This window comes from Grampus griseus (genome assembly GCF_964374135.1).
Source record: "Grampus griseus genome assembly, chromosome: 2".
NCBI lineage: Eukaryota > Metazoa > Chordata > Mammalia > Artiodactyla > Delphinidae > Grampus > Grampus griseus.
Window position 1 is genome coordinate 62917610 of NC_139018.1, and position 16578 is coordinate 62934187.

The 16578-nt window shown below is 39.2% G+C and overlaps 1 protein-coding gene and 1 pseudogene across 2 annotated transcripts in view; one reads left to right on the top strand and one right to left on the bottom strand.

The window, feature by feature from the left end:
- The first annotated feature begins 1563 nt into the window (after positions 1–1563).
- Positions 1564–16578, top strand: part of RALGAPA1 (Ral GTPase activating protein catalytic subunit alpha 1) — a 220967-nt gene continuing 205952 nt past the window's right edge. The window contains exon 1 of the mRNA XM_082647208.1: positions 1564–2079. Within this exon, the coding sequence (XP_082503334.1) occupies positions 1974–2079 (106 nt within the window). The 5' untranslated portion in view covers positions 1564–1973. The remainder of the gene's footprint in view (positions 2080–16578) is intronic.
- On the bottom strand, positions 12899–14777 carry LOC309817941 (E3 ubiquitin-protein ligase RING1-like; annotated as a pseudogene). Its single transcript has 2 exons — positions 14700–14777; positions 12899–14176 (listed from the first exon to the last, which is right to left on the bottom strand). The product of its transcript is annotated as an E3 ubiquitin-protein ligase RING1-like (transcript).

Sequence of the window (16578 nt, forward strand, 5' to 3'; positions counted from 1 at the left end):
GCATAATTTCTTTCACAGTTTTGATAACATATTTTCAGCTTTATATTGCTTTTTCACTTAATATTTTCTTGATTATTTTCCATGTCATTAAAAAGTCTTCATATTCATAATTTTCATGGCTGTATGTCATTCCACCTACTGGATGTTTACCTCCTCTCTGATGGACATTCACAGTTTCTAATCTTTCAATGTTATAAATCATGCTTTAATATTTTTACATAAATATTTTTCCCATTTCTGATATTTTAGAGTAGGGTTCTAAACGTGAAACTAATGAATCAAAGTATATATAAACATTTTTAAGTGTCTTGATACATAATGCCAAATTTTGTAGTAATTACTGCTTCTTTCTAGCAAGCAATAGGAGTGTCTGCTGCTGCCTTTACCAGCAGTACGATGGCTAATTTAAAAACAAACTTTCCTATTTTGACTGATAAAATATTTCATTATTAAAAATTAAACTATATTGAGCGCAAGAAGCCAGACAAAAAGCATATACTGTATGCTTACACGTCTATAAAACTCTAGAAAATGCAAATTCCGGGTGACAGAAGGCAGATCAGTGGTTGCTGGTTCACCAGAGGTGGGGTGGTGGAAGGGAAGGATTACAGAGGGGCAAGAGGCCCCTTCGTGATCAATATTTTGATTGTGCTTATGTTTTCATGGATGTATGCAAATGTCCAATTTACCAAACTGTACAATTCGAAAATGTGCAGTTTATTGTATATCAGGTATACCTCAATAAAGCTGTTTAAAATTTGTTTAAAAAGAAACATTGTTTTAATCTGATTTTTAAAAATTATCCATGAGTGTGAACATTTTTCACATTTTAGTTGAGTATAGACTTCTGTGATTTTTTTTTTTCATGTCCTTACTAACTTTTCTACCTGTACCTTAGCAATTTTCTCCTGGATTTGTGAACTCTACATATCAAGAAAATTAACGCTTAAAGTTATTCAGATTTCTTTTCCCTGTAATTTTTCTTTCTGTTACTGCATGCTTTTGGGAGAATTCATTTATTTGTGCAAGATAATTTTTACCAAGAGGATGTACTATAACCCTACAAGTCTCTATACTACAGTAAATTGTAAATCATCACTTTGCAAAACAAACAAAAATCCTTTAAACAAAACTCAAATTAAGGAAATGAAGGGGTGTTACTACCAAAGCCTTCAGAATTGGCACCTAAAATATATTGCACATCTGTTTTGGTGCTATGTTCTTAAGTTACATCTTAATTTACATAGTAAACAGCAGAGACAGGCGGAGGACTTTTAAAACACAAAAACTACTCGGGGAGCTTGTCTAAGAGTCACTAGGCTTACAAAAGCGCACGCAGGAATTATCTTCCCAGACTTTCTCGGGCTCCTCCTCTGGCTGCTTGCACAGGAAACCAAAGCGGGGTAATGTCACGGGTGATCTCACGCTGGCATGACGTCAAGAACCCTTGACGTCAGAAGGCGGTTGCCACGGGGACCATTCGCCACCGACGGCAAAGTCGTGAAACCCATCACCACGCTCAGTCTCTGTGTCGGCCTCTACAGAGTCTAAGCTGCTAAAGAATCTTTAACCTTAAGGGGGCCTCAGGGAGAGAGGAGTGGTGCCGCTGCCGCCGAGAGCCCCACCTCCGCGGCTCCGGGTCCTGGGTACCGGGCCCCGGCCTGTGGCGGCGAGCGGCGGCCGCGGCGGCGGCGAAGGCGATCGACCCGCCTGGGTCTCCTTTGCTCCGTGCAGGGCTGGGAGAGGGGAGCCGCCATATTGGAGCCGGAGCCGAAGGTGCTTTGCAGCCGCCGCGCGAGGCGGGTGGAGGTGGCGGCACTGGCCTGGATCTGGGAGGAGTCGGCCGCGCCGGGGCCCGCAAGGCTGGGGAGTGAATGAGCCGCTCACGCTAGTCTCCCCCCGCCCATTCCCTCCACTTTCCGCCGCCGGGACCGGGCCGGGAGGGGGCCGGAGTCGGCCGTGGCGGAGGCAGGATGTTCTCCAAGAAGCCGCACGGAGACGTGAAGAAGTCTACCCAGAAGGTGCTGGACACCAAGAAGGACGCGCTGACCCGCCTCAAGCACCTGCGCATTGTCATCGGTGAGGGGCGAGGGGTGGTGGCGCCTGGAGGCCTGGGTTGTCCGGCCTTCCCGCTCCTGGGAGCCCCTGGGGACTCTCCCTCCGCCCTGGCGCGATGCGGGAGTAGAGGGCGAGGCGTCGCCTCTGCAGAGACGCGGGAGGGCGGATAATTTGGGGAGGGGAACCCTTGGCAGTTGGCAAGCACTAGTCACACTAACACGGGGTTTTGTCATTTTGAGTTAATAACCCGAACTCTTTTTTAAAAACACTTATTACTCTAAAGACTTAGATTATTTTTAGTCTTTCGGGAGACTTGGTGTTGCGGATAATGGTGTTTATAAGGATATGTTTGTCAGATGACTACCGCCATCCCCACCCAAGTGAAATGAAAAAAAAAAAATCTCAGACAATATAAGCCTTAATCTTTCAAGTTTTTTGGCTAAGGAGAGCAAAGAGGAAGCAGTTATACCTCTTTGGGAAATGGGTGGCTCCCAAAAAGCTTGTGGGAAAGAGACCCACCCTTGTTAATGCACCTTGTTCATAATTACTATCATTTAGAGGTGGAACTATTATTAATTATAGAAAACAAGGTAGTTTATAGCTTCCTTTGCTTTTCGAGAATTATATAGAATTCTATTTTTAATTAAAATTTTCTTACCGTCTGTTGCCCTCTGTTTTGCTGGCCGACCAAACTGCTCTTTGAGTTGTGGATATGGTGTTAAAGGAATTTTTGGGACGCTTGGTCATTTCTCGGGCTGGTAAGGGCTGTAATAATACTTATGGAACAACTGGTCCAATACTTGGATCTTTTTAGATGAAATCTGAGGTGAAGAGGAAAGTTAGTTTGCCTTTGTTGATGCAGAGAGTTAATGGCAGAACTGACTTTAGAACCCAGATGCCTGAATCCTAGTTGAGAGTTTATCATCTCAGGCTCTCTTCCTAAAGAATGTTCGTTTCGAAAAATGACGTTTATTCAGTGACATGTCTTTTATTTGAGGTGCATGTTTCTCTACTATATGGTTTACTCATACCAACAGGATAACACCAATACCTAACATTTGTATGGTAATTTACTGTTTACAGAATGACTTCACATAAATTATAATTAATCCTCACAATAACTCTAGAGTTAGTTAAATTATTATCCTCCATTTTTTACAAATGAGAAAGTTGAAGTTTGGGAATGTTAAGTGGTCATCCCGCTACTAGGAGGCAGAGCCAGAACTGGAACCCAGATTTCATGTCTCCAGTTTGATTTTTACTCTTTCTACATTGATGGCAGCAAATCTATATCACAAGTAAATTGTGTTTATTCCTGTGGAATAGTAAGAAAGCAGTTAAATCCAGTTTAGCAATGTAAAAAGATTTTTTTCAAAAAATATAAATCTTCTAAATATAGTTGAGGTTGTCATCTTTTTATTTAAATTCTACTTGAGAGTTAAGCTGTTGAAGAAAAATTTGGCTAGGGGACTGAGACAGGGAAAGTTAATGTGTGGATGTAGGAGATTTATCACAGATAATGGCAGTTTGAAATTGAAGACTTAATGGAATTTGATACCTACTTGGGACAAACTGTAGGCTGGGTAATGGCAGAGCTATAAAGTTGAGTTCCAATAGAGTATTGACATTTCCTAAATTAACTGCCACAGTTCTTTAGTTATGGAATGGTTAAGAAATAGTTCATATATACTTCTTTGGCATAGAAGTTTTTTTTCCACCCTGGAGACGTGGTCTAAATTAAGAGGTCATACATATCAGATATTTTGTAGTGCCTAGATTTCTCAGTTTGAAAACAAAACAATAGTTTTTTTTTAAAAAAACCCTTTGCTTTTCAGAAATTTATTTTATTTATTTTTAGATGGAGCATATACTGTACATAAACATTTAAAATATCCTTATGAACCTTCAAATGGAGGACTTTGTGCTTTCAGATACTCCCTGCCCCGTGAGTGGAGGAGGTCCATACGGAGAGATTACTGCACTCATTTTAGAACAGTAATTCTCAACCAGGGACAGTTTTGCTCCCCTGGGGACAGTGAGAATGTCTGGAGACACTTTCGGTTTTCACAATTGGAGAGAGGTGCTACTGGCATCTAGTGGGTAGCAGGTATGCTGCTAAACATCTTGAAACGCACAGGATAATCCCTCACAACAATATTCTAGCTTCAGATGTCAATGGTGCTGAGGTAAACCTTGTCAAAATATAGAACAAAAAGAGTTGGACCTCCAAATCCTGCACTTGGTTCGAACATATTAATTAATTGAATAAAATATTCTGTATCTTTAAGTGGTTACAGTTACTTTGTTTGAAATATGATTAATGTGATTCCTAAGAAAATGAGTGGGAGAGAGTAGAATGGCAAAGACTGAAAGGTGTCTTAGAGTTCTCCCATTTTGCAGATGGGAGAGCCGCTTCAGATCCTTTTTACAAGTTAAGTGCAGGTTTTACATAAAGTAAACTCTGTGAGGAAACTAGTTTGCAGAATAATGGGGCATCGCCAATTACACAGGATTTTGACTTTTGTTTGGTCCCATCTAAACTGTATTTTTAACCTTTAAATGGAACTGCCATTCACCCAGGGTATTTATAGAATTCAGTGCATCCCAATATATGAGAACGTAATTTAAATATCTGGTGTAAGCCTTTGTCCTGGCATGTGTTCCCACTAAAGGGCAATTCCAGATGAATTTATAGAACTTGGAGGATTTAGATTTAAATCTACTGTGTTTATTGATATTGCTGTGTGTTTGATTTTTAGGAACTGGAAGTTAGAATTATTAAAAAATAGAAATAAGGCCTTGTCTAGTTGCTGAAGTTTCATGTTGACCTCTCCCCCTGCCCCCTCTGTTTTTTGGGTTTTTTTTTTTTTACAATTAATGGCCTTAAGATAATGATAGTAAGTTAGCAGGTAACTTGGTATCTAACTAAATGGCTAACATAATTCTCGGCATGAAGTGGATATTGAGTAAATGTTATTGATAATTTTCTTGTATGGCAAGGTAACAGTTCAGTCTTCTTAACTTAAAAAAAAAGATAAGTGCTTATTAGCTAATAAATATATTGATTATTGTTGGATCATTCTTTTTAGTAGCTTTATTGAGGTGTAATTGACAGAAAATAAATCACACATATTTAAAGCATATAATTGCTTTTTCAAAAATTGAAGTACAGGTGATGTACAATATTATATAAGTTACAGGTATAAAATACAGTGATTCACAATTTTTAAAGGTTATACTCCATTTATAGTTATAAAATATTGGCTATATTCTCCACGTTGTACAATATATCCTTTTAGCTTATTTTATGCATAGTAGTTTGTACCTCTTAATCCCCTACCCCTATATTGTACCTCCCCCCTTCCCTCTCCCCACTGGTGACTACTAGTTTGTTCTCTATATCTGTGAGGCTGCTGTTTTTGTTATATTCACTGTTTTCTTGTATTTTTTAGATTCCACATATAAGTGATATCATACAGTATTTGTCTTTCTTTGACTTATTTCACTTAGTGTAATACCCTCCAAGTCCACCCATGTTGCTACAAATGGCAATATTTCATTCTTTTTTGTGGCTAAGTAGCATTCCATTGTGTATATACACCAATATCTTCTTTATCCTTTCATCCATTGATGGACACTTAGGTTGTTTCCATTGTAAATAATGCTGCTATGAACATTGGGGTAATTGAGTACACACATATACATATACATATTTTTGACATACATATACCTTGTGAAGCCATCATGACAATCAAGATTAGGAACATAGACAATCAAGAAAATAAATATATCTGTAACCTCCCAAAGTTTCCTTTTGCCCCTTTGTAATCCCTTCCTCTCACCCTTCCTTGCCTGCCATCCTACCCCTTCCCTGGGCAACCACTGATCTGCTCTCCTCTACATTAGTTTGTATTTTATATATATATGGAATTAACAGTATTTACTCTTTTTTGATTAGTTTCTTCTACTCAGCATACTTCGAAATTCCTCTATTTGTTTTGTGGTGGTGTGTCTATAGTACTTTGCTCTTATTGCTGAGTAATATTCCATTGTATGGATATGTTATAATTTGATTATCCCATTCACATGTTGATGGACATGTGGGTTTTCAGTTTTGGGCTATTCCGTATAAAACTGCTGCGAGATGTATGTGTTATATAGATATATGCTTTCTTTTCTCTTGGAATAAATACTTAGGAATGGCATGGATGGATCCTATGGCAGTTGTGTGTTTCTTTTTAGAAGCTGATATACTGTTTTCTGTATTTTTACCATTTTACATCCTTACAAGCAGTGTGTGAGAGTTCTAGTTCCTCCACAAATGCACCAACACCACTTGGTATGGTATTTCTTTCTCTTGTCAGCCACTATAATAAGTTATGTAGTGGATATAATTAGTGTTTCCCTGATATCTAATAACATTGAGCTTCTTTTCATGTGCTTAATTTGCCATTGTATAACTTCTTTGATAAAATCAAGTTCAAATCTTTCACCTATTTTTAAATTGAGTTTTTTGCTTTCTTATTTAGTTTTGAAAATTCTGTATATATTCTGGATACAAGTACTTTATCAGATACATGATTTGCAAAGATTTTTTTTTCCCCCAGTCTTTGGATGTCTTTTAATTCTATTATTTTCTTAGAAGGAGTAGGAATTCTTAATTTTGATAAAGTCAATGTATCAAGTTTTTCTTTTATGGTTCATGCTTTTGGTGTTGTATCTGAAATCTTTGCCCAAAGTCAAGGTCACAAAAATTTTCTCCTGTGTTTTCTGCTAGAGTTTTAAAATTTTAGGATCTATATTTAGGTCTGTGATCCATCTTGAGTGAACTCTGCAAATATGGTTTGAGGTATGGATTGAAGTTTATTTTTTTGCATATGGATATCCAAATTTTCCAGCACCATTTGTTGAAAATGACTGCCCTTTCTCCACTGAATTGCCTTTGTACTTTTTCCAAAACTCAGTTTTCTATATATGTATGGTTCTATTTTGGGACTCTGTTTTGTTCTGGTGATCTGTTTGTCTGTGTTGATGCCTGTACCACAGTGGCTTTTTTTGTTGTTGTTACCATAACTTGATAATAAATCTTGAAATTAGATGGTGTTGTCCCTCCAACTTTGTTCTTCTTTTTCAAAGGTTTGTGTTTTTTTGGAGTGGTGGGAGGGAGCTATGCCAGGTCCTTTACCTTCCTGTATGGGTTTTAAAATTAGCTTGTCAGTTTCTCATACATAAATAAACAAACAAACAAATTCTTGCTGGGGTTTTGATCGGGATTGTGATGAATTTGTAGGTCACTTTGGGAAAAATTGACAATATTGAATTCTCTGACTCATGAACAAGGTATGTTTCTTCATTTTATATAGGGCTTCTTTAATTTCTCTAGCAGCATTTTATACTTTTTAATCTACAGGTCTTACACATCTTTTGTCACTTATCCCTAAATATTTTCTACTTTTGATACCATTGTAAATGATATCTTCATGACCATTTTTAAAAAAAATTTATTTTATTTTATTTTTGGCTGCGTTGGGTTTTCGTTGCTGCACGCAGGCTTTTCTCTAGTTGTGGTGAGCGGGGGCCACTCTTCGTTGTGGTACGTGGGCATCTCATTGAGGTGGCCTCTCTTGTTGCCGAGTACAGACTCTAGATGCGTGGGCTCAGTAGTTGTGGCTTGCAGGCTCTAGAACTCAGGCTCAGTAGTTGTGGCGCATGGGCTTAATTGCTCTGCGGCATGGGGGATCTTCCCAGACCAGGGATCGAATCCGTGTGCCCCGCACTTGCAGGCAGACTCTTAACCACTGCACCACCGGGGAAGCCCCTTCATGACTATTTCTGATTGCTAGTAAAAGGAAATGCAGTTGATTTTCGTATATTGAGCTTGTATCCTGAAACCTTGCTAAACGCACTTATTAGTATTTTATAGATTTCATGGGATTTTTTGTTTTTTACATACATGATCTCATTGTCTGTGAATAAAGATGGTCTTGCTTCTTTTTAACCTGGATGCCTTTATATCTTTTTCTTGTCTTGAACTTATTGGAATCTCTAGCACAGTGTAGAATAGAAGTGGTGAGAGTGGACATCCTTGTCTTTTTCTTGATCTTAAGGGTAAAGTGATCAGTTTTTTACCATACAATATGATGTTAATTGTAGGTTTTTATAGATGCCCTTTGTCATGTTGAGAAAGTTTTATTCTCTTTCTAGTTTGCTGAGAGTTTTCATCAAGAATAGATATTAGATACGTCAAATGCTTTTTCTGTTTCTATTGAGGTTAACAGGTTTTTAAATTTTTTTTCATTCTGTTAATGTGATAAATTATAGTCATGGATTTTCAAGTGTTAAATCAACTCTGCAATCCTCTGCAAACCTAAGTTGATTGTGATATGTCATTTTTATATGTTGTTGGATTTGATACTCTAAAACATTTGTAATTTTGTAATTATGTTTATGAGGGATATTGGTCTGTACTTTTCTTGTAATGTTTTTGCTTTTTTATAACAGGTAATGTTAGCCTCATAATATTAATTGAGAAGCATTCCTTTCTTTTCAGTTTTCTGGAATTGTTCATGTAAAATTGGTATTTTTTTTTCTTAAATGTTTGGTAGAATTCACCAATGAAGCCATCTAGATATGGAGTTTTCTTTGAGGGAAGGTTTTTAACTACTTTAATAGAGGGCTGTTCAGATTATCTGTTTCTTCTTGAGAGAACATTGGTAGTTTGTATCGTTCAAGGGATTTTCCGATTTCATATAAGTTGTCAAATTTATAGGTATAAAGTTGTTTATAATGCTCCGTTATTGTCCTTTGATATCTATAGAATCTGTGATGATGTCACCCCTCTTATTCCTAATTTGTCTTTCTTTCCTGATCACTCTGGCTGGAGGCTTATCTCTTTTATTGATCGTCTAGAAGGACCAGTTTGTGGCTTCATTGATTTTTCTCTGTTTTTCTGTTTTTATTTCATTGATTTCTGCTTTGGTCTCTATTATTCCCTTTTTCTGCTTAGTCTTAGTTTAATTTGCTCTTTTTGTAGCCTCTTAAAGTGTAAACTGAGGTTATTGATTTGAGACCTTTTTCTGTCTAATGTAGGCATTTGGTGATATAAATTTTCCCCTAAACAGCATCCCACAAATTATGGTATTTTGTATTTTCATTTACAGCTAGGTCCAAAATGCGTTCTAACTCCCCTTTTGATTTCTTCTTTGATCCATACAAGTGTGTTTTTTAGCTTCAAATATTGGTGGATTATCCTGATATCTTTCTGTTATTGATTTCTAATTTGATTTCATTATAGTCAGAAAACATATGTTTTATGACTTGAATTCTTTAAAATTTATCGAAATTTGACAGTCAGGAATATGTTTTAACTTGATGGATGTTCCATATTCGCTTGAAAACAGTATATATTCTGCTTTTGGTGGGTTGAGTGTTTGAAAAATGTCAGGATAAGTTGTTTGATAGTATTGTTCAGGTCTCCTATATCCTTGCTGAATTTGTCTCCTTGTTTTTACAAATTATTGATGGGGGGACTGAAATTTCTGACTGTAATTGGGGGGGTTTGTCTATTTCTTTTTGAGTTCTATCAGATTTTGCTTAATGTATTTTGAAGCTCTGTTATTAGGTGTCTAAACATTTAGGGTTATTATTTCCTCTTGATAAATTGAGTTCTTTAGCATTATGAAATGATATCTTTAACCTTGGTAATAGTCTTTGCTCTGGAATCTACTTTGATAGTAATATATAGACTTCTGCTTTCATTGACTAGTATATATTTTCCTGTCTTTTTAATCTATTTGTTTCTTTATATAAAGTGGATTTCTTGGTGGCAGTATATATTTGAGTCTTAATTTTTATTCTAATCTAAGAATCTCGGCCTTTGAATTGAGATGTTGGATGACTTTTTTTTCTTTGTCACTGTGCTATTCATTATATCCCCAGAACTTATTTATCTTATAACTAAAAATTTATACCTTTTCACTCTCTTCACCCATTTTCCCCACCCCTACCTCCTGCCTCAACCACCATTCTGTTCTCTGTTTCTATGAGTTTGCTGTCTTTAAATTTCACATATAAACGAGATCATACAATATTTGTCTTTCTCTGTCTTATTTCACTTAGCATGATGCCCTCAAAGTCTACCTATGCTGTAGCAAATGACAGGATTTTCTTCTTTTTTTTGACTGAATAATATTCCTTTGTATGGATATACACATGTCCATACAAATGAGTATATATCACATTTTCTTTATCCATTCATCTGTTGCCAGACACTTAGGTTGTTTCCATGTCTTGGCTGTTGTAAATAATGCTGCACTGAACATGGGAGTGCAGATATCTCTTCAAAGTAGTGGTTTCGTCTCCTTTGGGTATATACCCAGAAGTAGAATTGCTGGATCATGTGGTAGTTCTATTGTTAATTTTTTTAAAAAAAATTATTTATTTATTTTTGGCTGTGTTGGGTCTTCAGTGCTGTGTGTGGGCTTTCTCTAGTTGCGGCAAGTGGGGGCTACTCTTCGTTGTGGTGCGTGGGCTTCTCATTGCGGTGGCTTCTCTTGTTGCGGAGCACAGGCTCTAGGCATGTGGGCTTCAGTAGTTGTGGTGTGTGGGCTCACTAGTTGTGGCTTGTGGGCTCTAGAGCGCAGGCTCAGTAGTTGTGGCATGTGGGCTTAGTTGCTCCGTGGCATGTGGGATCTCCCTGGAGCAGGGATTGAACCTGTGTCCTCTGCATTGGCAGGTGGATTCTTAACCACTACGTCACAAGGTAAGTTCCCCTTTTTTTTTTTTTTAACATTTTTTTAAATTTCTTGGCCACGCCGCCTGAGGTGGAATCTTAGTTTCCCAACCAGGGATCAAACCCATGCCCCCTGCAGTGGTAGCGTGGAGTCTTAACCACTGGACTGCCAGGAAAGTCCCTCTATTGTTAACTTTTTGAGCAACCTTTATACTATTTTTCATAGTGACTGGACAAATTTACATTTCCACACAACTGATTTTTGTATGTTGATTTTGTATTGTGTAATTGTACTGAATTCATTTATTAGTCTGATAGTTTTCTAGTGGAGTCTTTAGGGTTTTCTATATTATAAGATCATGTCATGTGCAAATAGAAACAGGTATACTTCTTCCTTTCAGATTTTGGTGGCTTTTATTTTTTCTTTTTCTTGCCTCTTTGGCCAAATTGCTCTGGCTAGGACTTCCAATACTGTGTTGAATAGGAGTGATGAGAGTGGGCACCTTGCTCTTTCAGCTTTTCACCATTGAATATGATGTTAGCTGTAGGCTTGTCATATATGACCTTTATTATGTGGCAGTACATTCCCTCTATACCCAGTTTGTTGAGAGTATTTATTATGAATGTGATGTTGAGTTTTTTTAAAATGCTTTTTCTGTATCTGTTGAGATGATCATATGACTTTTAACCTTCATTTTGTTAATCTGTGAATCACATTGGTTAATTTGTGATGTTTGAACCATTCTTGCATGCCTGGAATAAATCCCGCTTAATCATGGTTATGATCCTTTTAATATATTGTTGCGTTTGGTTTGCCAATGTTTTGTTAAGGATCTATGTTTTCCAGGTATATTGGCCTGTAACGTTCTTTTCTTTTCTTTTTTTTTTTTCTTTCTCTGTAGTGATTTTGTCTGGTTATGTTATCAGGGTAATGCTAGCTTTGCAAAATGAGTTTGGAAGTACTCCCTCTGTTTCCATTATATGGAAAAGAGTTTGAGAAGGATTGGTATGAATTCTTTAAATGTTTGGCAGAATTCACCAGTGAAGCCATCTGGTTCTGGACATTTCTTTGTTAGGAGGTTTTTGATTACTGATTTAGTCTCATTACTTGTAATTGTTCATTTCAGATTCAGACCAATAACTTGCCATTTAGATCTGGATGACATACATTTAAAGTCATTATTGATTTGTTTGAGTTTGATTTAAGTTTGTGTCTGTTATCTTGCTGTTTTCTATTTGGCTTATCTTTTCTTAGTTTTCTGTTTTCCCTTTTTTTATATTAGTTGAATACATTTATGATTTTTTAAATTTGTCTTATTAGCTATAATCTTTTATTTTAGTTGTTGTTATATGATTTATAGTATGATTTATATATCTTCAACTTCTCAGAGTCTACTTACTATTAAGTGATATTCTACCACTTCTTGTGTTGTGTAAGAACTTTACAGAGTGTACTTTAATTTCTCTTCCCAGCCTTTATACTTTTCTGGTCATACATTCACTTATATTGATACATGTTGTAAACCCTGTAATTGTTTTGTTTAAGCAAGCAGTTATCTTTTAGATACTTTTAAATAATGAGGAAAAAGATATATATTTACCCATGTGGTACCATTTTGAGCGCTCTTCATTCCTTTGCAGAGATGGATATTTCCAGCCAGCCAGCATCATTTTGTTTTTGTTGGAAGGATTTCCTTTAACATTTGTTTTGTAATGATGGTCTGCTGGTGATGGATCCCTTATGCTTTTGTTTATGTTAAAAAGTCTTTATTTTTCCTTCTTTTTTGAAAGATGTTTTGCTACGATTAGAATTCTTGGTTGATGGCTTTTTTCCTTTGTCCTTGAAAGATTTTACTCCACTGTTTTTTTGCTTGCATTGTTTCTGATAAGAAGTCTGCTGTTATCTTTTTTTTTTTTTTTTTTTCCCTCCCCGAAGAGGAAAAAAAGCAAATTTGTTGTTGTTGGTAGAAGGGCATGAAGGGAAGGGCTCTTCACCCTTCCCAACATCTTGCATGGATGGGAGGTTGGGGGCAACAGAAAAGTCAGTAGATGGGGGCACAGGCCCCACTCTGTACAATATAGAAGAATCTGATATAGATAATTGTATAAAAGCCACTTGTCCTCGTTTGTGTCCTCTTGCTGGCTGGCCGGGCTGGGGGACTCTGGGGGACAAAGAAGCTGGGTGGTGGGCCAGGACTCAGGGACACCCCATGGTCCCCATCCTCTGGCTGTCCCCTTGCGGGGTTACTTTGGATCCTTGGTGAGGGCATAGCAGAGCTCCAGTGGTTGGGACACTTTCCAGAACTTCTCATTCAGCAGCTCCAGGGTCAGCGAGCCATTCAGTGTCATGAAAGCTCCACCCCCGGGGGCGATGTAGATGGTATACTGCTTTTCGCTGACACCCTCCAGACTGGGCAAGGCAGGCTCTTCAGAGCAGTCACCTCCTCTGGCACCCCCACCCTCCCCGCCTCCCCCATTAGGTCCTCCAGCGTCAGAGGCGCCCCCTCCAGGCCCTCCTGGCTCCCCTGCCTCTTGCTGATGCCTCCGTTCGAGGGCCGTGCGCAGGGCCAAGTACTTGGAGAGATGGTCCACTGTGGCATTCCCAGTTGTCTTCACATACCTAGTTTGGCAGTATTCTCCCTTCTCCACGAGCAGAGGGTGGGGCCGGAACACGAGCTCAGTTTCTCCACCTGGCTCTGGGGGACTGGAAGCCCCAGGAGGGCTTGGTGGGGGGCAAGGTTCTTCCTCCCAGGGTCCCTCCCTGGTCACCAGAGTCTTCAGAACCGGCACCTCCACCCACCCCACCAGTGCCACCTCCCTCTGTCCCTACACTGCTCCCCCGGTGCCTCCTCTATGGGGTCGCTTGGGAGCAGGGCTTGGGGCACAGTCAGGGGCAGAGTCTGAGCTCACGTCCTCTCCACCCCCCTCTCCCTCCCCCGGTTCTCATTCCTCCTGACTTATTGTTGTGGTCTGATCTGACCCAGGCATCCGCCATCTCACATGCTGGGCCCTGTGCATGGCCTGCATGTGCAGCCCCTCCTCAGTGCTGGAGCTCAGCACCTGCTGATTGTGCAGGTGGCTGAGGCGGATGAGCACCCTGTCTTGGTGGGCCTCATAGTCCTCCCGGCTGGGGTAGATCTTAGAGATCAGAGCATCGAAGTTGGGGTTTGGCCACAGAGACCGCTTGGATACCAGCTTCTTTCCGCAGGTAGGGCACTCCTTGTTCCCGCTGCGCAGGGCCGTGACAGTGCAATCAGAGCAGAATTGGTGGAGGCACTCCTTGGTTGTCATCGTATTCTTTAGCATGTCCAGGCAGATGGGGCACATGACCTCTGAATGCAGCGACCGAGGGGAAACTGCAATCTCTGTGCCATCCATGATGGCTTCCTGGAGGTGTCGATGAGTGGAAAGGCAGTGGGTGGGTTGGGGGGAAAGGGGTTTTAGAAACAAGTGGTCCATGAACTTGGAGTCTTGAGAAATACAGTGAGATGTCAGAATTTGGGTACCTCCCGTTGTCCACTTGAGGAAATTGGGAATTCTAAGAGTAGGAGCTTTGGAATAGGAGGATCTGAGATTTGGTGATAGGCCTAGGGATGGGCATGGCATAGATTTTCCATCTGTGGAAGACTTACTTGGTCAACAGAATTTCTTACAGTGCAGTCCTGGTACTACCTATATAAGAATCCTCTAGGATGCATGTTAAAAATGAAGATTCTAGGGTCCCATCCCATTACTGTATCGCAATGTTACAGGTAGGGGCCAGCGGGAATTCCATTTTTAATAAACTCTGAAGGTGAGTCTTACATGCACTGACCCATCATGCGGAACTGAGGAGCGGCGAAGGTAATTTCAAACTGTTTACTATCTTTCAAATGAAGATAGTAATACTTGCTCTACCTCTCTGGCACATCTGAGGGGTCCGGTGGAGCTCATACAGACTCAGTTCCCACGTTTTGCTTTCATTCTGGGCATTCGTCAGCGTCGTCATGGTGACCGGGCACAGACCCCCGCCACGAGGCCTCCGCCGCCGGGGAGGAGGAGAGGTAGGCCGTCTCCAGCCGTCTGCGCTCCCACCACCACAGCGCCTCTCCCGGTGCCCGGGCTCCCCAGCCGAGTTCACTCGGTCCGCAGCCGCTGCTTAGACAGCAGCTCCCGCCACCGCCGCCGCCATGGCCCGGGCGCTGGGGCCCTAGGTCTGCTGTAATCTTTATCTTACTCTGTATGTATGTGTGTGTGTGTGTGTATATATATATATATATATATATATATATATATATATATATATATATAATTTATATATATATAATTTATATATATATATAATTAGTTTTTTTTGGATGCTTTTAAGATTTTCTCTTCATCATTGGTTTTGAGCAGTTTGATTATGATGTGCCATGGTGCAGTTTTCTCAATATTTCTTGCCATGGGGTTCATCAAGATTCTTAGATTTGTGGGTTTAGAGTTTTCATAAAGTTTGGAAAATTTTGGGACATTTCCTCCCAGTTATTTCTCCCCTCCCTACTTTTATTTATTTATTCTTTTATTTATTTCATTTATTAGTATATTAAAAAGTATTAATATCAGGTTCATATATTAGGAAGTATTATTAGTATATTGGAGGGACTCATAGCTTTTGGAAAAGAACTGATATTCTTTTCATTTTTTTAGATTCTTTCTTCTGTTTTATCTTGAGTAGTTCCTATTTCTACTCTTCAAATTCACTAGTCTCTTCTGCTACATGCAATCTGCCATTAATCCCACTAGTTTATTTTTCATCTCAGATGTAGTTTTTATCTAGTTCATTTTGTGTGTGTGTGTGTATAAAATTATATTGTCTGTATATCTTCTTAGCTTCTTGAACATGTGGAATACAAGTAAAATAACTTAATATCCTCTGCTCATTCTAACATCTCTATCTATTCTGGGTCAGTTCCATCAGTTGATTATTCTTCTCATCCTGGGTTGTTTTCTTGCCTCTTTGTATGCTGAGTAATCTTTGGATGTCTCATATTTGAATTTTACCTTCTTAGCTTCTGGATATTTTTGTATTCCTATAAATTCTTGAGCTTTTTACTGGGATGCAGTTAAATTACTTGAAAACAGTTTAATCATTTCAGGTCTTGCTTTTAGGGTTTGTTGAGTGGATCCATCTAGGGATGATTATTACCTACTGTGAGGCAATACCTTCCTGAGTATTCTATTCAGTGCCCACAGGTATGAGGGATTTTTTGAAGCCCCACTCTTGGGAACAGGTGCTGTTCCCCAGCTTATGTGAGTATCTGGTACTGTTCTCTCATATTCTCTCACATAGTACTTTTTCCTGTCTTGGGAAGTTTCCTTGCAACTATTTATGATCATACTGAAAGAGAACCCTCTCCAGTCTTCGAGGATCTCACTGTATACAGCTCTCTCCTCTTTGGTGCTCTGTCCTGTGGCCTCTAATTACCTTGGTTTCCTTGCACTATCAGCTCATTTTCTCAACTCATGGATTCCACTGGCTCTACCTGGATTCCCTTTCCTCTCACCATGGGCTGGAAACTCTTAAGACATTAAACTGGAGTAGCTGAAGGTATACCTCGTTTGTTTGCCATATGTCAGGAATGACTTTCCTTATCTGATGTTCGTACCTGCTTGAAACAGACAAACAAAAGAACAAAAAAACCCCTGAAATGTAAACAACAATTTTCAAGACACTGGACATCAGATGCTGATAATAAGAGGTTCTCTTAAATGAATGAGACTGAAAATTGGCTTCATACAAAGCAACTCGGCCCCCATATTTTTACTTT